This window comes from Diabrotica undecimpunctata, chromosome 5 (genome assembly GCF_040954645.1).
Source record: "Diabrotica undecimpunctata isolate CICGRU chromosome 5, icDiaUnde3, whole genome shotgun sequence".
NCBI classification, from domain to species: domain Eukaryota; kingdom Metazoa; phylum Arthropoda; class Insecta; order Coleoptera; family Chrysomelidae; genus Diabrotica; species Diabrotica undecimpunctata.
The window spans coordinates 95,036,923-95,059,949 of record NC_092807.1 but is presented as its reverse complement, the minus strand read 5'-3'; the positions used below and the strand labels follow the sequence as shown (position 1 = coordinate 95,059,949).

General features: G+C 34.8%; 1 protein-coding gene across 1 annotated transcript in view; it reads right to left on the bottom strand.

The window, feature by feature from the left end:
- Window positions 1-665: 665 nt before the first annotated feature.
- LOC140441496 (integrin beta-PS-like) overlaps window positions 666-23,027 on the bottom strand; it is a 61,523-nt gene continuing 39,161 nt past the window's right edge. Inside the window, exons 7-13 of the mRNA XM_072532252.1 lie at window positions 16,113-16,499; window positions 11,908-12,075; window positions 11,611-11,847; window positions 10,433-10,720; window positions 7,409-7,544; window positions 2,470-2,603; window positions 666-914 (exon numbers count right to left, since the gene is read on the bottom strand). Coding sequence (XP_072388353.1) covers window positions 867-914; window positions 2,470-2,603; window positions 7,409-7,544; window positions 10,433-10,720; window positions 11,611-11,847; window positions 11,908-12,075; window positions 16,113-16,499 — 1,398 coding nt within the window. The 3' untranslated portion in view covers window positions 666-866. The remainder of the gene's footprint in view (window positions 915-2,469; window positions 2,604-7,408; window positions 7,545-10,432; window positions 10,721-11,610; window positions 11,848-11,907; window positions 12,076-16,112; window positions 16,500-23,027) is intronic.

The following is a 23,027-nucleotide window of genomic DNA, read 5'->3' as shown; positions in this document are numbered from 1 at the left end:
GGTGCGCCGCTCCAGACGAGTATAATCGCCGGAGTGTCAACTAGTCAACTGCTCATAACAAGTATACACGCATTCGTGGATTTAACGCGCATGGGACAGGTATCAATTTTTAAGGTTCCCGCAGTGAAAGGGTTAACAATAAAATATCGGGGATAACTATATTTAAGTTAATTAGCTGTCAAATTCATGTCGATCATTATAGCTAGTAATGTGACGTCAGTTCCGTCGTTTATCAGCTACATGTAAAAATATCAACATGCTCCACCCTTATAATATATTGATGATTTAAACTCTTTATAGTTCTCTCTTCTTTGAAAATAGCTATTTTTCTTCCCTTTTTCATTCTTCTTTCAACTGAGTGTAACAAAAACGTAATTTCTTCATTTTGGGATTCAGAATCCAGCAAATCTATTAACAGATACTCCTATTTAGGGGTCATTCTGCCCAAGGTTGGGGTCAAGATGTGTTGTGCCAATTAAAAAGGTGCCAATGGCCTCGACTTGGGACTGGGCTGAGTTTAATATGCACAGGGCCTTAGTACTATGCGTGCGTGATTTTGTCTGAAGCCCTCACGTAGTTTACGTTTGTTGGTTGGTTTTGATGATAAAAAGAAGAAGAAAAAATGTAAAGGAAATATTTTATTTATTATATAAATAAAAGTATACTTAAGTTGTTTAATTTTTTATTTTGCACATAAACTATAAATTTATAATTGTTTTATTAACTTTAAAAATTATTTTATCTAAAATGAAAAGTGTTGCCTCAAAATCAAATAAACTTTTTCTTAGTACTTCTTCATTCTCAAGATCTTCTTATACATCATCCAAATTATATAAAAATGAAACATTGTCAGTATCAAAAACAGTTCAATACAAGATTAAACCATTTCGGTTCCCAAAACCAAAAATGTTTTGCTGAAAAGAAAATATCAAACAGTAACAGTTAGAAAGATGATTATTATATTTAATACTATTATTTGTTATTATTATTATTATTATTATATATATATATAATAACATTAAATTAAATAGATAATATATGGTAGCTAATTATAATTTCTAAAGTTTGCGGAATCAACTTGGAGTTTTACTGTTTCGCGCATTGACAATTTTATATCGCATTTTTGCGCGTCGGAAAACCGTCATCTTTGTTTATTTACGCATTATAAAACAAAACAAAAAATATAGTTTATCAGAAAGCTTTAAATTGATTAACAGACTGTGTCGTAACTGTTTGAAACCTTATAAATAGCCATTATTTTAGGCGAACTTAGGTAGTCTTCTCATCTAATCCTACTCTTTGTAGGGCAGCGGCCATCTTCTGGTGCTGACAACGATCAAATGCCTTGGTGTAGTCAATAAAACAAATATAGACATCACAACTGGCATCTCTGAAGTAGGATTTGTAAGGTCAAAAGTGCTTCACGTGTACCCATGGAAATGCGGAATCCAAATTGCATTTCACTGAACAAATATAGACATCACAACTGGCATCTCTGAAGTAGGATTTGTAAGGTTAAAAGTGCTTCACGTGTACCCATGGAAATGCGGAATCCAAATTGCATTTTACGGACATTTTCTTCGCATTTCTTGTAAATTCTGGCAGTAAAAGTATGATTTTAGTGCATGACTCATAAGGCTGATAGTTCGGAAATCTTTGCACGTTTTCGCAGATCGTTTTTTTTTTGGTAGTGTTACAAATGTTGATAATAGCGATTCCTCTGGGATATTACCTGAATCGTATATGGCGTTAAACAGTTCAGTTAACTCCTTCGTGCTCACTTGACTCCTCACCTTAATAAGTTAAACGGGTATTTCGTCCGGACGTGTGGCCTCACCATTCTTAGACTGTTTTAAAGCTGCTTTCACATTGCTTTCCAGTATTGACGGCCCTGTCATGCAATGTATTTCTGGACGGTTACCTTGGTAGTCCCTCGGTAATATATATAAAGATATTATATTAATTTGTATTGTAAACGACATTTAAAATAAAACTTATGGTATAGCCAGTTTGGTTTAGCAAACTTTATTTTGTAAGGACTTAATTGTTGTGATATGACAATTGATCTTGCAAACTCATGATTCCTGTGTAATTGAAAATATAATAAATATATAATATAATATAATATAATATAATAATATAATATAATAATAATATAATAATAAAATATAATAAAGATGTTATATTCATTATAAAATAAGCTTCAGATTCAGATTAAAACTGGTACACTTCAAACTTTACTTTGTTACTTTTAACTAACCTTTATTACTTCAAACATGTGTAATTAATTAAAGATAATAATACAACATCATTCATATCGAGCATTTTTTATTTATTAATTACGAATTCCTATCGTTTGTTTTAAGTTTATTGTATACAAAAGTTTAGCTTCTCTTATTTATTGAGGCAGTACAAAGTCTGCAGTGTCAGCTGGTTTATAAATAAAAACGTGAAGAGAAAAGGTCTTACCCTTAGAGGACACATTCTGTTCTTCTGTGCTCTAACTCTAACTATTTGTTCGTCGTCGAAATAATATACGTAGTTGAACCTACAGTCGTCTTCGTCGTAGAATGTACAAAGTACTTCGTTATTTTTGTCATTCACTGAAAACAAAAGAAAAACAACAAACTTTATAAGGTTTTCTGTTGATACTCCTTTTTGATAGAACCCATTTACAATAGTTGCAAAAATATTGCACCTAATCATTAAATAAAATCATCAATATCATGGTCTGCAAAAGTATCTGTTCCCTCCCTAGGTAACGAAATATAAGAAAACTCCAGACGATATTATAAACGAAAGTATCATATGGAAATACACGTTCAAAAGCTCAAGAATACTAATTAACAATATTAATGCTGCTAACACTGATAGTAGAAACAATTAAAGTTAGCGGAAAACTTTTATTGATGCAACTTTAAACCTTATATTGGAAAAATTAAATACATTAGATGGAAGAATTACAGACATTGAAAAACGTAACCAAAGTGTGATACCAAAAGTAAGAAATGGCTAGGCAATTAAGAATATAATAGCTTAAACGCAGTTTACCCCCGTTAAGATGGGCAAAATGCTCTCAGTCCTAGAATTACATTTTTTCATTTTTTTACGTTCTACTTGATTAAAAATAAGACTCACCGCAATTTTAAAACGCTACCCTCAACCCCCAAAAACATAATTTTTTCGTTTTTATTTTTTTTTCGGTGGGTTGCAATTAATTTATAAATTTCAAAAAATTCACATGCATAGTTGAGGTTTTTACAAAACTTATCTATTTTTTATAAACCCATAGGTTGAGTATGCATAACCTAAAAATGCATTTTTTTTTAAAAGCGTACTTTTTTTGGCTGCAGTTGCAGGTCTAATATTTAGGTAATCAAATTCTATACCTATTTCTGATTTTTTCCAGATTTTTCCGTCAGGTGCGTCATCTTCAAAAACTCAAAAAACCATTTTCTGTGGGTGTTTTGGGGATTTTATCTATTTTAGAGACTTCAAAATAAATCAAATAAGAGTTATTTTTATAGGTTATATATATTTGAAGTAACTGGGTCTATTAGGACAGGGGTCACCAATTATATTCCCTGAGAGTCCGTTTCGAAAAACTACTACTCTTCCGCGGTTAGGACACTCAGCACTTAACCAGGCAGTGGCGTAACCGGGGGGGGGGGGGGTTATCCAGAAACCCTTCAGTAGTTGTAACCCCCCCTCAGGAGATCATCCTGGTTACGAGTTGAAACCAGGCAACAAGGCCACCTCGTTTAGGGAGGGGTATGAAATAAACTCAAGGGTTTACTCCTTGAGTTTATTTCATACCCCTACTTTATGAGGTCAACCTCACTATTATATTGTTTTTTCTCCCGTTTTTATTTAATAAATTTTTGCGGCGTATTTTGAAATATTTGTATCTTAGAACTTAATTTAATCATTTAATGCTATTGTTTCTGGTTGTTTTCTTTCTGCAACTATAGTGTTTAACACTTTTCTACATTAGTTTCCATAAAATAACGCACATAACAAATTTTACATTGGTTTAATTAAATTAAAAATTAATGATTACAATAAGTATAAAAATAAAGGTAAAACTCCTTACAAAATTAAACTATTAGTGAGAAAATGGCACTTTTTATTTTGTACAACCTGTATGAAATTTGGAGTGAGGTTAGTACAACTGATTCTCATTAGGGAGCCGAGATGTTCATCTGTCAACCAAGATCTCTACCGATTTTTAATAAAGTTCATTTTTGAAAAAGCGGCTTCGCACACATCAGTTGAACCAAACATAGTACACAGTTTTATTGCCAACGATTTTAGTTCTGGATATTTTTGTCACACATACATTTAATCCAAAATTTGTCTCAGGCAAGCGTTTCTGGAACTTGAGTATGAACCTCCTTTAAAACGGAATCATCTTGATACTCCGTCATTTCCATCTGAAGGGCAGCTTTGTTACTCTTCAAAACTTCTGCTGCTTCGCTGGTCCATACACCATTAGACTTGAGTGAAAAATTTTGTGGAAATCAGCAAATCGTTTTTTAAATTTCAAATCAAGTTAAATAAACCGTGGGAACTGAGTAACATCAATATCTTTATTACTATTACAAACGGATTTAAGGAGTGGAAAATGCAAAAGTTCGGCCTTAATATCCTCAGAAAAAAGTCAATCTTTTTAGAAAAACTTCTAATATCCGACAGAAGTTCACAAACAAGTTTTCCCTTGCATTGTAGTTTTAAATTCAAGAAGTTCAGATGTCTAAAGATATCCGCCAAAAATGCGATAGTTGCAACGTTTTCTGTGCCCAAGAAGAAGCCCAAATGGTCATTTAGATATTTATATATTTAGATTTGATTATAAATTTACACTATAATTTTATTACTATATTTTATTTTTAATTTAACGGCGGTCCGCACAAAACAAGCTCACGGCCCGGATACGGACCGCGGCCCGCCATTTGGTGACCTTTGTATTAGGACATTCAAAAATTCGGCTAAACACCTTTGAACCCCCCAATAAACATGTTTTTTCAGAGTTTTTAATGCGGGGTCAATAATATATTTTGAGATCGATACAACCTGAATTAATATTTTCATTTTCTACGTTTTTTTTTTTCGTTTTTATAAAAAAGTTTTTATTATTCTTTTATTATCAATTTATCTATCTAATTATTTATTTATTATTTATTATCTTTTTAAAAATAAGACACAGCGTAATTTTAAACCGCTACCCCTTACCCCCAAAAATATATTTTTTTCCTTTTTAATTTTTTTTTCGGTGGGTTGCAATCAATTTAAAAATTTCAAACAATTCGCAAGCATAGCTAAGGCTTTTACAAAATGTCTATTTCTTATAGATCCATACGTTGAGTGTAAAAAACCTAAAAATGCGTTATTTTTTTTTCGAAAAAAGCGTATAACTTTTTTTGGATGTTGCTACAGGATGTGGCTGATTTTTCCGTCAGGTGCGCCACCTTCAAAAATCCGAAAAACTGTTTTGGGGATTTTCCTTATTTTATAGACTTAAAAATAGATCAAATCAAGATTTTTATAGGTGATATATAATTTGAAGTAACAGTCCATTAGAATATTTTAGAACCTTTCAAACCCCAAAAACCATTATACCTTCTTTTGGAGATAGCAGGTTTAGCTTCTAATAGCTAAATAAAGCTATTAGCTCATAGCTTCTAATGTTTTCCAGGTTCTTTGTAAGCCACCTTCAAAAAGATGAAAAACTGTTTTTAGTGGTTTTTTCGGGATTTTCCCCATTTTATAGGTCATATATGATTTAAAACAACTGTGTCATTAGAGCATTTAAAAATCGAGCAAAACGCCCTTAAACCTCATTGTTTTTTAGGGCATTTGCGAGTTTTGCGGGGATAATAATATTTTTTTAAATCGATACAACTTGAATCAATGTGCTTCCAATTTGTATTTAAAAAATATATAAAAAAAGAACATTTTCAGGCCTCAAACAAGCAAATACAACCACCTTTTATGCGAAAAAACAGGTGTGTAAGCATTATTCGGGGGTTTTTACTGAATTTATCCAACTTTTTTTACCTTATACATATATATTTTGCCTATCTTAATGGGAGTACCCTTTAATGAGTATTTAGTATACCATGCATGCATCCAGAAAACAAAGCCAAAGGAGGCAGTACATTAATAATAAAGCAGAACATAACACGATAAAAAATCAGCAGAAGTTAAAATATACAGAATATATTCAAATGCGTTCAAAACAAAGAAAGGAGCTAGATAGGGCTGTATATCACCATTATTGTTCAACACATATTTTGAATATATAATAAGAAAAGTACTAGACGGATGGAATGGAGAAATCACTATAGGAGGCAGAAAAATCAGCAACCTGCGATACTCAGATGATACACTTATAGCAGCGAATGAAGTCAAAATGATTACATCAGTGAACGGCTAAGCCGGATAAGCGAAGAATTCGGACTTCAGATCAACACCGGAAAACCACAAATAATGATAACCAACATTGGCGATTGCTCCTCAGAAATCAAGTGTAAATTACAAATAACCCGAACCGCAACAGCTAAACTGATTAAAATATGGAAAGACCGAATAATAACAAGAAATATTAAGCTGAGGTTGGTCAATGTCCTTATTTTCCCCATTGCTACATACACAGCTGAAACATGGACACTAAGAAATGCATAGGAATAAGATCGAAGCCCTCGAAAAGTGGGTATATAGAAGAATTCTACGCGTGCCCTGGAGAGATCATAGAACCAACCTGTCATTTCTGGATGAGCTTTATTATAAAAGTCGGGCTATTAAAAAAACTAAAACGAACATACCTAATTTGGGGACCATGGAACTATTGGGAGTAGATGGAAAGGTAGAAGGCCGAAGACCAAGAGGAAGATCTCCAACACGATGAGCAGGCCAAATGAAAACTATGATGGGAAAATCCTTACATGAAGCCGTCCATATTGCACAGGATCGCAGCCGATGGAGGCAGCAAGCCAATATTATTTAGAGTGTCACCACGCTCTAACAAGGTCTAAAGGAATGAGGAGGAGAAGAACATAACAGCAAAAGCAATACGGGCCACATGTGTAAATATTAAAATGAAAAAGTATAAAATGACAGTAGCAATATTATACTGTCCCCCAAAGCATAATATTAAATTAGAACTATACATAGAATGATCCACGGATGATAAAAAATTGTTTTATTTTACACGAATGCAAGAATGCAAGTAAAAAGATAAACCCATTTTACTTCTACTCGGAAATTAATTACTATATCAATAAGGGATAGTCTCATAAAGAGCATTATTTTATATTTGTCCTCTCGTAATTCTTTCAGATTAATTTCATTTGTTTTATGGAGAATTATGACGAGATGAAAATAGTGTCAAAATTATAATTATGCTTACCGGTTATTACGTCAGCCGGAACGGGAGTGAATTTTGAGCACTGTGCAGAACAGTCTTCCGGTTCCTTAAGTGGACCTGTATTATATTGTTGGCATTGAACACAGTCTTTGAATTCGGTACATCTATTTGGACAAGTCTGAAAAAAAGGGATACATCACTGTAGCGATGATTACTAAAAGTGTCGTCTCCGGTGTAATTAATAAACGTATGAAAAACTGTTTGCATCTTGGTGCAAGTTTCCATGTTTATTAATTTTTCTAACTATTGCGCAATATGTTGCAATATTGCGTAGTTAGCCGGTACGCTCTTATTGTGGCATTGTCTTGAAAAAGACAATGCCTTTATGGTTTATTTACTTGGTGGAAATAAAACACAGGTTTTCTAAGAAGAAAAAAACTCAGCTTCAGAGTCTTAGAAAATTCGCAGAGCCCTTCGAGCAAAGTGCTCTAGGGAGCTACCCTAGACGGGTAAAACCATACTGTGTACTGACTTGAGATCCGAAAATGTCCCATATTTAAAGATAAATTAACTTTTATATGAAACTTTTTCATTTCTCAACCAATTAAATTTAATTATAAGTTCTAGAAGGAAGGGCGATGCACATCGAGGTGCGTGATTGGTGGCACCTGATGACATCCCCCTGCTTTGGAGACTCTGAGGCTGATAAAAAAAGCTGATTTTATTAAAAAACTTAAAAAAACAATTTTTTTACAATTCACATATAGGAAAGAAAAAATGCATAAAATATATTAAAAATGGATATGTCCATATTGTCAAATTTACTTACAGTTCTCTAACACACACAACACTCGCGTAGCACTCACTTGCACTGCACAAAACACTCACAGGCGGTGGTCGGTGTTGTTGACAGCATCTGCAGGTCCATCCTCGGTGATGTGCTCGTACTACGGCGGCTTCGTCCTCTCTAGCTATACGTTTCCCATCTGCATGTCGCCGGTGTGTCGTAGGCGAGTTTGCCTGAGCCTCCGTGGTGACTCTGGACCACATAATGGTAGGGCAGGCAGTGACTGGCTACTCCGGGGACATTCATCGCATCCGGTACTTAGCATCAAGTAGGCTGGCTCGTTGGAGATATGGCACATCGACGGTTTCAGGGCTGCAGAAGGTGGATATCGGCATGTTAGTTTGGTATACTAACATCCGATGCTTCTCCCCGCTGTTTTCTTGAGTGGTTTTGATGAAGGCGTGGTGTTGGAACTTTTGCGATTTTCGATCGCTGGAGCATGAGAACTCTGACATCTCGGAGTCATGGTAGAGTTCGTTAAATGGTTGGGCGCCATGTCGTCTCCGGTGTAATTAATAAACGTATGAAAAACTGTTTGCATCTTGGTGCAAGTTTACATGTTTATTAATTTTTCTAACTATTGCGCAATATGTTGCAACATTGCGTAGTTAGCCGGTACGCTCTTATTGTGGCATAGTCTTGAAAAAGACAATGTCTTTATGGTTTATTTACTTGGTGGAAATAAAACACAGGTTTTCTAAGAAGAAAAAAACTCAGCTTCAGAGTCTTAGAAAATTCGCAGAGCCCTTCGAGCAAAGTGCTCTAGGTAGCTACCCTAGACGGGTAAAACCATACTGTGTACTGACTTGAGATCCAAAAATGTCCCATATTTAAAGATAAATTAACTTTTATATGAAACTTTTTCATTTCTCAACCAATTAAATTTAATTATAAGTTCCAGAAGGAAGGGCGATGCACATCGAGGTGCGTGATTGGTGGCACCTGATGACAAAAGTAAATGTAGTGTGCAGTTAATAAGTATATTTGTTTATGGCCGAGGGTTATTAAAGTAAACTATTACCACAGAATAAGAAGCAATCAGAAGATTATCTCTCACAGAACTTGTACGCGCATCTGGCTCGCGCAGACAGCTTCCACCATTCGGAGGCGGTTCTATATAGTAGCGTCGTGGTATAGTTAATTATTATCAAAAAACAGGTAAAGTTTTAGTGAAGTGAAGGGTTAAATTCAAAACTTTAGTTATTATAGACTCTCAAAAATAAGTAAACGCAGTTCCCATATGATTTTTGCATAGAGACGCTGTTAAAATATAGGCTATAAATGTAGTTTATCATATTTACGTTTTCCAAAAGATCTAGCACGACAAGTAGCTTCAAGTTTATACACATACAGCTTTTAATGTAATTAAAATCGATTTTTCTAGTATAAGTGTACGTTCACACAGACAGCTATGACGCGATCAGCGATGCGATGCTTTGCTATGCTATGCGTTACATAGCAAGCTATTATCTGTGGGTGTTTCAATACAATGATATGCTTGTGAGCTAGTCGTCACCGTCCTAATAAAAATATTACTACGCGACTTTTGTTTGATGATCTATCCTACAAAACATTGTTTTTCAGATTCCTTGCCACTGGGATGTTATATAGAAGTTTAGCATTCACTTTTCGTTTAGGAGTCTCGACAGTTGTAAATATAGTACAAGAAATTTGTTTAGAAATATGAAGTTTTTCTACAGAAGAAATGTTGATACATTCCGCTGTACATTAATACTTACTTGTTACTTGTAACTCTTTTGCAACCTAAATCCATAATTTATTTATCTTGTCCCTATTGTGATAGTTTTTTATCGTTGATCTCATAGGGCCAGACGAATTCTAACATTGTTTATTAATTTTTCCACATCCATATCGCTCGCTAGATATGTGACTATTGACGATGGAATCAAACATTCTTGAAAACCAAACCGAAGCGCATACTAGCCGCTACTAGCATCGCATCGCATCGCACTAAATCGCGTGCTATTTGAACAAGGCGCTTAAGATACAAGTGTTTGATATACTCGTATAGCAAAGCATCGCACCGCTGATCGTGCCATAGCAGTCTGTGTGAACGTACACTAAGTATTACTGTTGTATTACTACTACCTACTAGTGGTATTGGATATCGAGTTATACTGTAGATTGAATTTAAGTACCGATTTATATAAGCATTGTTTTGTTTCTTATTCTGAATTAAGTACTATTTAAAAACTTACTGGGCATCTATCACAGAATTTTCCAGAGTACTGTCCCTCGTCGCTGACATCACAGTGGCATACGCCGCACTCGCATTTTCCGTGCCCGGAACAAATCTTTCCATCCGTCACGCCAGGAGCGTAACAGGTGGCGTTGGACTTTGCACATGCGCAGTTTGGACCGGTCCAATTATCATGGCACTGGCACACACCGCAGTTGCATCTACCGTGGTCAACACCGCCACAAGGTTTGCCGTCATGACGTTCACAGGAGAAGTTGTCACATTCGCAGTATTCGCCGTAGACTCTCTAAAAAATGTAACAAAGCAAATAAAGAATAGCGTACTGTATCTTTAAAACTCCGTGTTTAGCACTCATAAGTAGATTCAGCAGCTAACGGTGTCATTAACGGTGTCAAGTTCGAGTTGGAGTTAGGCAATGAGTCAGTTATCCGTTTCCGTAAAGAAAAATGCAACTATGCATTTTGCGACCTATAAATAAGCCTTGGATAGAACAGTTTTATCGTCGACGACGAGGAAATAAGGAATATGCATTCTGTACATGGAATTTCTTAACATTAAATAAACCAGAAGCTTAAGCATCACTGCCCAATGAACTTGAAAATATAAAGTAGAACTTGCCGCAATAAAAGAAAATAAATAGTTCGGAAACTGAGTCAAAGACATTTGGCAAACATCAGATCTTTAAATATAAATGGGCCACCAAAAATTTTCTAGATGTAAAAATACAAAGGGGAATATGTTGCGGAATTGATCACTTATTGGTACAGATAAAATATAGATGCAGAGTCTCGAGGAACAAATATAAGCAGGATAAGTGCCAGAACGAGGAAGGGAATATAGAGATAAGAACCCCGACTTTTGAAAGAATTTAACAAGCAATACGGACACAAAGAAACTACAAAGTGTCGAAAATAGGCTACGTAAAAGATGGGAGAATAAAGTGGCAGCGGGTAAGCACAGTTTACCGAAAGTAAAAACTTGGAGGCGAGCGGCGCAACGTCTACATTGGTGGCAGAATCAAAATAAGGGCCAAAGCTCAATTAGAGTTATAATGTTATTAAAAAGAAGAAGTTAATATAACATATTCTTAAAATAGGAAAAAATGCAAAAACACTATACAAATAAAAAATGTATGATTATAATACAGTTTGTAATTTTATTCTACTTAATACTAACCTCATTTTCGTTCTGTCTTAACTCACACATACATTTATTGCAGACGCATTGTCCTCTGCCGGAACATAATAACGCACTTGGTACGTCTGGAGGAGTACAATCGTTGACAGTTATGTTGGTTGATAAAGAATCAAAGATACATTCACACTGTTTCCCGAAAGTCCCGGGGCTGCATTCACAAATGCCGCATTTGTATGTGCCCATTCTTGAACATGCCGGGGCATTTTCTTTATAATACTGAAAATAAAAAATGAAATGTTTGATACAAAATATAAATAGAATATAAATTTAACTTACTCTATTGCCGGGTTTTTCGCAGTCGCACTCGCATATCATTTCTAAATCGATTTTCAAACTTTCATGCATTCCAACGGGGTATATTTGAATTGTCTGGAAATGATCTGCTCGGTTTTTAGGACATTGTAAGACTTCTATATTGATTTTGAACGTTACAACGTCACCGACCTAAAAAAATACGTTCTTAATTTAAAATTGAAACAACAACTAAATAAGTAAAAAAGAGGAACAAAAAATGAAATACAGTTATAAAATCTAAAATTAAGCATCCCCGAGACCATTAAGACCGTAGCTGGTCTCAACTTGCGTGGAGGAGGGGCTTTGAAGTGAGTAGGGGACCTTCAGTACTTTGCGTAAGACAGACTAGGCGGGGAAGTCCTCAACCCCGACACAGTGCGTCCCAATGGCTGATAGGGAAGGTTCTTGTAGATATGCAGGACAGGTACGAATAAGGCATAGCCAAATACGTACCCGCGGATCAACTGAGGACATCGCAAAATCCTGTAGGCTTAATTCTAGATACTCACAGGCGCCACTCGCATTATGAGTCAAACGGCTGTGACACTGCGATGGGGAAGGCAACGGGAAACCACCCCATAAATAGTCCCTAGTTCATTCATCATGGTTAATGTAAACCAATTGGAGAAAGTACTAATCATGGACTTAGGATACTCAGAAGCGGTGATTCTGAGCAAAAAGGTCACTGGGGCTGTGATCAGCGTGCTACCTCTCTCTGATAGAGTCGGATGAAGCTGCAAAGCAGACCCGTTAATACGAACATCATCCAAATTTACACTCCAACATCAGAAAAGCCAGAAGAGGATATCGAGGAGTTCTACGCACTTGTACAAAAAGCACTAAAATATACCAAGAAGAACGCGCTTACCATCATCATGGGTGATTTCAATGCCAAAGTTGGCAAAAGCAGAATAGAAGACATCGTCGGATAACACGGCTTAGGCGAGAAAAACGAAAGAGGAGAACGACTTATCCAATTTTGTCGGGAAGAAAATTTTACCATTGCTAACACCTGGCTTAGACTTCACCCGAGACGACTTTATACATGGAAGTCACCTGCAGATAAAGCCAACAATATCATCAGCCACCAGATATCCTTTATTCTCATTAACAAAAGATTCAAAAGAACTGCTTGACTTCGGCGAAGACCTTCCCAGGAGCAAACGTCTCATCGGACCACAACCCATTAGTGGGCCAGATAGAACTCAAACTAAATAAACTCATTAAAAGTAAACCTAAACAGAACCTGGATTATGACACTCTAAAATACCCCGTAGTTCGTCAGAACGTAAGAGATGTTATGAGAGAAAAACTACAAACCGCTAAACAACAAGAACAGAGTGTAGAACAAAAATGGAGTTATATAAAAGACGTCATGCTAAATGCGTGAAAAGAACGTCTGGGTAAGAAAAAAATAGTAAAAAAAGAATGGATGACTGATGACATTCTACAGATGATGGACCAAAGGAAATTAATGAAAAACAGGGACGCGAAGAAATACCAAGAAATCAACCAAACAATTCAAAAAGAAATACGAAGAGTCAAGGAAACATGGATGCAAGAAAAATGTAAAAAAACTAATCAAAGAGCTCCAAGTGAAACACGATCATATAAATATCCACCGAAAGATTCGAGAAGCCACTAGTCAATACAAGAGGAGAAACACACACCTACTCATAAACAAAGACGGGAACCTGGCGACGACAGGTAAGGAGAAGTTGGTGACCTGGAAAATGTACATCGAAGAACTTTTATGGGACTACCGAGGTAAACTTCCAGAAATAAATTGCATGACAGGGCCGTCAATACTAGAAAACAAGGTGAAAGCGTCTGGATGAAATACCCGTTGAACTTATTAAGGTGATGAGTGAAGTGAGCACGAAGGAGTTAACTGAACTGTTTAACGCCACATACGATTCAGGTAATATCCCATAGGAATCGCTATTATCAACATCTGTAACACTACCAAAAAAACGATCTGCGAAAATTATATCTTTCTTAAAATCATACATGCCAGAATTTACAAGAAATGCAAAGAAAATGTCGGTGAATGCAATTTGGATTCCACAATTCCATGGGTACACGTGACGCACTTTTCACCTTACAAGTCCTACTTCAGAGATGCCGCGATATCAGTTGTGATGTCTGTATCTGTTTTATTGACTACTTCAAGGCATTTGACCGTTGTCAGCATCAGAAGATAGTCGCCACCCTTCAGGGAGTAGGATTGGATGAGAAAGACATTCGGAGCATCACGAATTTATACTGGAACCAGCTTGCTCAAGTCAAGGTCGAAGACCAGCTGACCGACCAAGTACAGATCATGCGAGGAGTAAGGCAAGGCTGTGTGCTCTCGCGGACTCTTTTCAATATAATCTTTGAGGAAATTTTTACTGAAGCCCCCACAAACCTAGAGATGGGAATCCGAGTGAACCGTGAATACATCAATAATAACCGCTACGCTGATGACACTGTGTTACTAGCAACCAGCCTAAATGATCTACAAGCCCTACTAGACCGTCTGAGAACTGTGAGCGTAACATAAGGACTTAATATTAAGAAAACTGGTTGTCAGCCGTGAAAATTTAGATCCCGGGGCGGGTAACAAAGATATCCAGAGAATCGACAGATTCACATATGCGGATAGTGAGGTGCTACATTCTTCCAGTGTTACTATATGGAGTTAAAGCCTGGACGCTGACGCAAGCTACTGAAAAGCGGATTAAAGCATTCGAGATGTGGATCTACAGGAGGATACTAAAAATATCGTTTGTGGACCATGTCACCAACGTTGAGGTCTTACAGTGCATGACAAAAGAAAAAGAAGTGCTTAATTTAGTGAAACAACGTAAGCTTGAGTACCTCGGCCACGTGATGCGGAACGAAGAAAAATATCGAATTCTTCAACTCGTCATGCAAGGTAAAGTATTTGGCAGGAGAGGACCGGGTCGCCATCGTGCCTCGTAGTTGAAAAATCTCCGACAATTGTTTGGGATGATCTCCGCGGAGCTGTTTCGCAGAGCAGTCAACAAAACCATAATAGCCTTGATGATCGTCGACATCCGGATCGGATAAGGCACTAAAGAAGAAGAAGAAATAATCATAAAAAAATTTAAATGTAGCACCCAGGTTTATGTAAAACTGTGTTCTTTGTGGTTGGTTTTGTTTTGGTTTTTCGTGTAGCGAGATTTCGTTTTCGTAAAGGATCTAATCAGAACGATCAGACAAGCTATATAGGATCCAGTCTCCGTATTTGCCAACTAAACATAGGAGAACTCAGCAGGACAAATCCTACAGCCAACAGGCTCGCAGTGAATACCACCTCCAAAAACGACATACCCAGCACAACCATAAAATTTTATAGCTATCAATATCAAATGTGTACAAATGCTTAACCTTCTTGGAATCTATATAGAGGACTAATATAGGTGACTTACTATAGGTAAGAATGAACAAAACGGGGATGTGCTTTGTAACAAAAAATACTCTGAATTAACCACTAACTATAACTAAAGACGTGCCCCTGAATTGTACGAAATAGGAATAAAAAGATCCATCCATCCAAGTAGGTCAATTCCTAGACCAAGTTAAAATTTCGGAAAGCAAACTAGAACCATCTTTTCACAAGACTTTGATTAGGTTATAAGATGGATCCCAAAGATAGTGGATAATTGTGAAAGATTTGGCAGTGTCTTCGTTGCAACAGCTAAAATGTGCGTTACAAGAAGCGTGTGAAAGGAATACATCCAGGTTAGTACCATGAATATGACGTCTATAACGTTTTTGTGAAGAATAGTAATCCTGATATGGCTGCAGAGATTCTGGAAAATTTAGGCGATTCGCACGGAGAAAGATCAATGGAAACAACTGAAGAGTCTGAATTTCTAAAAGTCAAACAGACAAGCATGAAGACTATTAAAAAAACTTGGCAGAAGCAGTCTACACTTTCACTAGTATCCACTGATCATGCTGGATCAGATAACTTGCAGAATAATTTCTCTTGGTCAACTATCTTGTTAGACGACGTCCTTAATTACGATAAGTATCGTGTCTAGGTCTTATTTAAAAATTTTCTTGGTCCATCGTCCATCTTTGGCTCTGGCAACATGGCCTGCCAGTCCCATTTCAGCGTTGTAATTTTTTTAAATGCGTCCGATATTCATAAATATTATAAAATATAAACTTACCTTTATATTACTACACTTATTGGTCTGAACCAAGGCTCCTGCGGAATTTAAACATTTACTAAAATATTTAATATTCAAGGCATTAGAAGAATTATCTTTTATTTCAACGGAGGAAGAAATTAGTCCGTATTGTTCTTTTATAAGGGAAATAATATTCGAATTATCGCCATCCATTTTTCCCACTAACGAACCCTCTATGCGTCTGGAAATCTGTTCGTAGGTGTTAACAGTATTGTCGGTGACGGCAAAAATGACGTTGATTGCATTTCTCTTTACGCTCCAATTGATTTGTTCGATTGAGGGGTAGTCTTGATAGGAGGATTGTGTGTAGGAACCATCATAGGATAAGTGGCAATATCCATCGTTGGGTTTTACATTACCTCCAATCTGAAAAAATCATAAATATTCTGTTGTAAACATATATATATATATATATATATATATATATATATATATATATATATATATATATATATATATATATATATATATATAAGCTATAGAGCGACGCCTATGGGTTTATTCAGGCTATGGACTTAGGAGTGCTGACATGGTCAAAGACATTGAACTTAGGAGTGCTGACGCTATGTTTCGTAATATTGTGAATTGTATAATTGCAAATGTATATGTTTTATTTTAACTAATATTTTATTCAGTTTAGAATCTGATTTTATTGTAATTAGTCGTTTTAGATCTAATAAATTCTTTTTTAAAAAAGGACTTTTGGCATTCCCAAATTTGAGTGGCGCAGTCAGTAGGATGGTCAAACGGGTTTAACGAATATAAATTCGGTTCGTTTCAACGATTTATTGACCTTAATTCAGAAGTGTTATATTCCTGTGGGTGGATTGAGTAGCCCTTTATAACAGGAATCGTGTTAAGTGGACTTTTCGAGTGAATACCGAAGATACCTGCCTAGTCAAACCTTCTGAGTGAACCAGCTTACATGGAGTGGACAATTCTTCTCTGGTAAGTGCTTATGTCGTATAGAGAGCCTAAAATTCTAATAAATTCTGATTCATCAGACTCAGATTCTGACTCAAAACTCCCTATTAAAGATAATTTTTGTTCTAATTCATCCTTAATAAATAATCGTACTTTTAATTTAAATTTTTACTCAAAAAATAAAAGAAAAATGGCAATCCCACAATTAAAAAAGGAATATCTTGACATGATTCCAGATTTCCACGGAGAAAATACATTACTTCCTAGATTCGTGGAAATCTGTGAAAAATTGATTAATAAATTTTATAATACAGTTGACTCAGATGATTTTCAGAATGAATACCTTATGTTTAGCATATTAGCAAAAGTAAAAGGTGAAGCTGCTATTAACATTTCAGCATGTGTAGTTAGGACCTGGCAAGATCTTAAAGATGCCTTGCTAAATACATACGCTGATAAAAGAGATATTTATACTCTTAGTATAGAAATGTCAGAATTAAAGCAAAATAATGAAACTCCCTTTGAATTCTTCAATAAAGTCCAACATCTTTTGAATTTACAAATATCTTTGATTACTACACGTTCTAATGACCAAGAATTATTAATTTTATCAAACTATTTTAGGAATTTAGTCCTACGAGTATTATTACGTGGTCTAAAAGAACCACTTGGAACCTTCATGCGAACTAAAAACCCTAAAGATTTAAATTCTGCACTAAGTATTTTAACTAACGATTTTCAAATTTATTTAAATGAAAATAATTCTTGACAATCTAGGCAAACAAAGCCAAATTTTCAAAATAATCGTAATCCAAGACCAAATCTTAACTTTCAACAAAAAGTTCCTCAAACGAACAGATCCTTTACATTCAATGAACCTCGACAAAGAATTCAAGCCCCACATATAACAAACTCCACACAATTTCAACAAACAAGACAACCATTAGCATCAACCTCTTTTTCAAATAATAACAGAGGAACTAATATTTTTACAAATAACAGAAGTAGTAATGTCTTTAAATCAAATGCAAATCAAAGATTTCAAGCCCCAACTCCAATGAGTACCACTAGTCAAAATACTTTTAGACCAACAAATTTTGGAAATCAAAGACGCTTCAATAATACATTTTCAAGTCAACCACAAAATATCATAGCTGAGGAGCTACATAATATTGGCGATACCGAGGAAGTTGAATTAACTAATGAGAATCATTTTTTAGAGAACAAAGCCTCGGAAAATCCATAATTACTCAAGTTGAACTTTTAAATCTGATAAATAACGAAAGTGAATTGCCGTACATTGTATTTCCTGAGCATAATCTTAAAGTAATAATAGACACTGGGAGCACAAAATCGTTTGTAACCCCAGAAGTCGCTGAAAAATATTTTAAAAATTCAATTTTTCGTAAACCTTTTCAAATTTCAACAGCACTTGGAGCAAAACAGGAAAATTACTGTACTGAAATTCCCTTATCGAAAATTTTTAATACTAAAAATAAATTAAATTTAAGTTATTGCGTTTTTAAATTCCATGACTATTTTCACTGCTTATTAGGCCTCGATAATTTAAAAAAATTAAATGCAAAAATTGATTTGGCCAATAACGTTTTAATTACTTCGCAGAGTAAGATAAAGTTGAATTATTATAAAGCCGGGAACAGTGGCAACACGAATTGTATAGTAGTGCCGCCACGAACCGAGCAAGTTATCAGTTTAAATGTTAAAAATATAAAAAATGGCGACGTAATTATACCATATACACAAATCGGTAAATTAGAAATTCCGGAATGCCTTACGACGGTAGAAAACAATAAGGCTATTTGCACGATTTTGAATTCTTCTGAATCTTATTTTAAATTGGATGTAACTTCCCCAATCATGGTGGAAAAGTTCGCTGAATACGAACAAATTTTAAATCCAAATTTTAATTCCATAAATGCTGAAGAATTCAAATTCGATATTTCTAAAGTTCGAACAGATCATATAAATTTTGAGGAAAGAAATTCAATATTAAAGTTAATAAAAGAATATTCTGATATCTTTCATGTCGAAGGTAACCAATTAATTTTTACTAATAAAATTAAACATACAATAAAAACAACAAACGATATACCAGTATATTCAAAATCCTATAGATATCCAGAAATTTATAGGAAGGAAGTGCAAAATCAAATCCAGAACCTGCTGGATCAAGATATTATTAGACCTTCGGATTCCCCTTGGTCCTCTCCTATATGGGTGGTCCCAAAAAAATGGACGCCTCCAAGAAACCTAAGTTTAGAGTCGTAATAGATTATCGACGTCTTAATGCTATCACACTTGGTGATAGATACCCTTTACCTAACATTAGTGACCTATTGGATAAACTTGGACGGTGTCAATACTTTACGACACTCGACCTCGCTTCAGGGTTTCATCAAATCGAGATGGATGAAAGCGACATTCAAAAAACTGCATTCAATACAGAAAATGGTCACTACGAATTTTTGCGAATGCCTTTCGGACTCCGTAACGCCCCAGCGACATTCCAACGGGTTATGGATAATATCCTAAGAGGTATACAAAATGAAAAATGTTTGGTTTATCTTGACGATATAATTATATTTAGTACAAGTCTACAGGAGCATCTAGTTAATTTAAAAGAAGTGTTTCAAAGATTAAGAGAATCAAATAGATAAATTTGAGTTTTTAAAAAAAGAAGTAGCATATTTAGGTCACATTGTAACGCCAGAAGGTGTTAAGCCGAACCCAGAAAAAATAAAAGCGATAAAAAATTTTCCAATACCCAAAAATACTAAACAATTAAAAGGATTTTTAGGACTTTTAGGTTATTATAGAAAATTTATCAAAGATTTTTCTAAACTTACTAAACCACTAACTACTCGCCTGAAGAAAAATGCTGAAATCAATGTATGTGATTCAGATTACATCCAATGTTTTGAAACTTGCAAACAACTTCTCATAAATGAACCCATATTACAGTATCCTGACTTCTCCCGTCCTTTCAATCTCACTACAGATGCTAGTAATTTTGCGCTAGGAGCCGTACTTAGTCAAGGAAAGATTGGATCCGACTTGCCAATTGCTTATGCAAGCAGAACTTTGAACAACTCAGAAATCAATTACTCAACAATTGAGAAAGAGTTACTGGCAATAGTATGGGCTGTCAAATATTTTCGCCCGTATTTATTTGGACGACGCTTTACTATTATTACTGATCATAAACCACTACAGTGGTTATTTTCATTGAAAGATCCCAACTCCAAACTAGTAAGATGGCGCTTGAAGCTAGAAGAATATGATTATGAAATCATTTATATAAAAGGATCTTTAAATACAAATTGTGATACATTATTCAGAATAGAGCTAAACGTCAATGAAACAAAAAATTTGGAAAACACAAAAAATATTTTTGAATATATGGAAACACTTAATGAACAAGCTCAACAAGATCTTAATAAAGAACTAGATACAGAATCGCTGATTGTTGAAATAGATGAAGATAATAGACAAGAAGAAAATCCTGATGACGGTGAGACGATACACACCAATGTAGAAAATCCTACCCCCGGAATTCCTATTTCCGAAAACCCTGTAAACACGGAAATTAATCAAATTTTTATCTCTGAAGTTAATTTTAATCCTGCTTGTCCCACTATAATCAAATTATTTGATAAAAGACAAAGAATTCTTGTCCAGTTCTCAAAAAACAATTTTGAGCGTGATGTTATTGATTTTATTAATAAATATACCATACCCAAAGTAAAATATCACCTTTACTTTGAAGACCCAGTATATGAGAAATTTAGCGTTGTTATCCAAAAATATTTTAAAAATTCTCAAATATCATTTATTAATTGCACTAAGAAACTTATCGATGTTCCTATAAACGAAATTAAAGAAATAATTCAAAACTATCATGAAGGCAAGCAGAATCATAGAGGTTTAGATGAAACGGATAACCGAATTAAATCTTTATATTATTGGCCCAATCAACGAGCTTCTATACAAACTTATATTAATGAATGCGAAATATGCCAAATAACAAAATATGATAGGAATCCCATAAAGCCAATATTTAGCATTACTCCTACTTCTACAGCAATTAAGCCATTTCAGATTTTACATTTAGATTCCATAACTCTTGAAAATACCAAATTTCTAACGATAGTCGATTCTTTCTCTAAATATGCCCAACTTTATAAACTTAATTCTGCTCAAGGTATCGAAGTAGCAAACGCTTTGATTAGATTCTTTACTCACCACAGCTGAAAGATTTCATTCAACTATTATAGAACATATCAGGTTACTAAAAATCAAAATGAGTATAAATCCGACCCAACAGAACAAAAAGTAAACTATGCATTATTAGCTTACAACAGTAGGTACTATCCACGCCGTAACAAAAATGAAACCCCATGAACTAGTTACGGGACATTTAGACACCAACTCCCCATTTAACATTGACCTAGAGCAACAATTAATTAATAATTATATTTCTAATCATAAGGATAAAATGAAATTACTATATTCTAATATTAACAAAAAACTTAGCAAGCAAAAGTTATAAATAAAGCAAATGAAACACGCGAGGAATTACCAAAAGAAATTCCTACCGAAGTATTTGTGCGAAACAGACAAATAAAAGGAAAAACTAAAAATAAATACCAAAAAGAAAATATTAAATCCCTAAATCTAAGAAAACAGCAAAACTCATTAAGCGGCATAAAAATACTACTGAAAACATTCACCTTTCAAAAATGTAAAACGACCTAAACGGAAAACTTATATTTTTCCAGGTTCGTCACAATCGGACATACAACAGCCGAAATAAAGGATATCACCCACAACCTAGGCATTTTACCTATAAAATTAGGAACCGCAAAACTCCAAAAATCTAGTCATACATTTGTACATTTTTACAATTTAAAACCACTTGTAACTGAATATGACAACCTGAACAAGCAATTTGAGTATCTTAAAAATAACATTTCTAACAGCGAATTCTTTAGATCAGAGACGTACAACTACGTTAATATTATTTAATATATCAAAAATAGCATACAAAGAATCTCTTTATTTTACAAAACACAATTACCATTTGAATTAAAACACGAAAATATTTTAGTTTTTGAATCCATTCTGGAAATTACCTGTAAAATAGAGGAAAACCAAATTCAATATTTTCTGACAATTCCTATCGATTTTGAGAACATGTTTGATCTCTACTATTTATTACCTATACCCACACAAATTGAGTCAGAATTTGCAATAATAATACCTAATATTTGCTAAAAAATAAAAATACAATAATACCTCTTAACGACATTTGCACCCACGGTAAAAATTTCCAATGTCCAAGCCGTCTACAAAATAACCAAATTAATTTAAAATTTAAAAAAAAATCCCACAAACAGAATCACACCCATCATGGAATAAAGAGAAAATTACCACATTCCCAGCATTTGGACGATCATATTATATCTTGCCATCGTTGTCATATTATATCTTGCCATTATATAATTGAAAATGTATATGTTTTATTTTAACTAATATTTGATTCAGTTTAGAATCTGATTTTATTGTAATTAGTCGTTTTAGCTCAAATAAATTCTTTTTTAAAAAAGAACTTTTGGCATTCCCAAATTTGAGTTAAATCTCGCTTTAAACTTAGAGCAGTGCATAATTCTTTTTAGAGTCATAATAACACACACACCCCCACACACCCCCACACACACACACACACACACACACACACACACACACACACACACACACACACACACACACACACACACACACACACACACACACACACACACACACACACACACACACACACACACACACACACACACACACACACACACACACACACACACACACACACACACACACACACACACACACACACACACACACACACACACACACACACACACACACACACACACACACACACACACACAC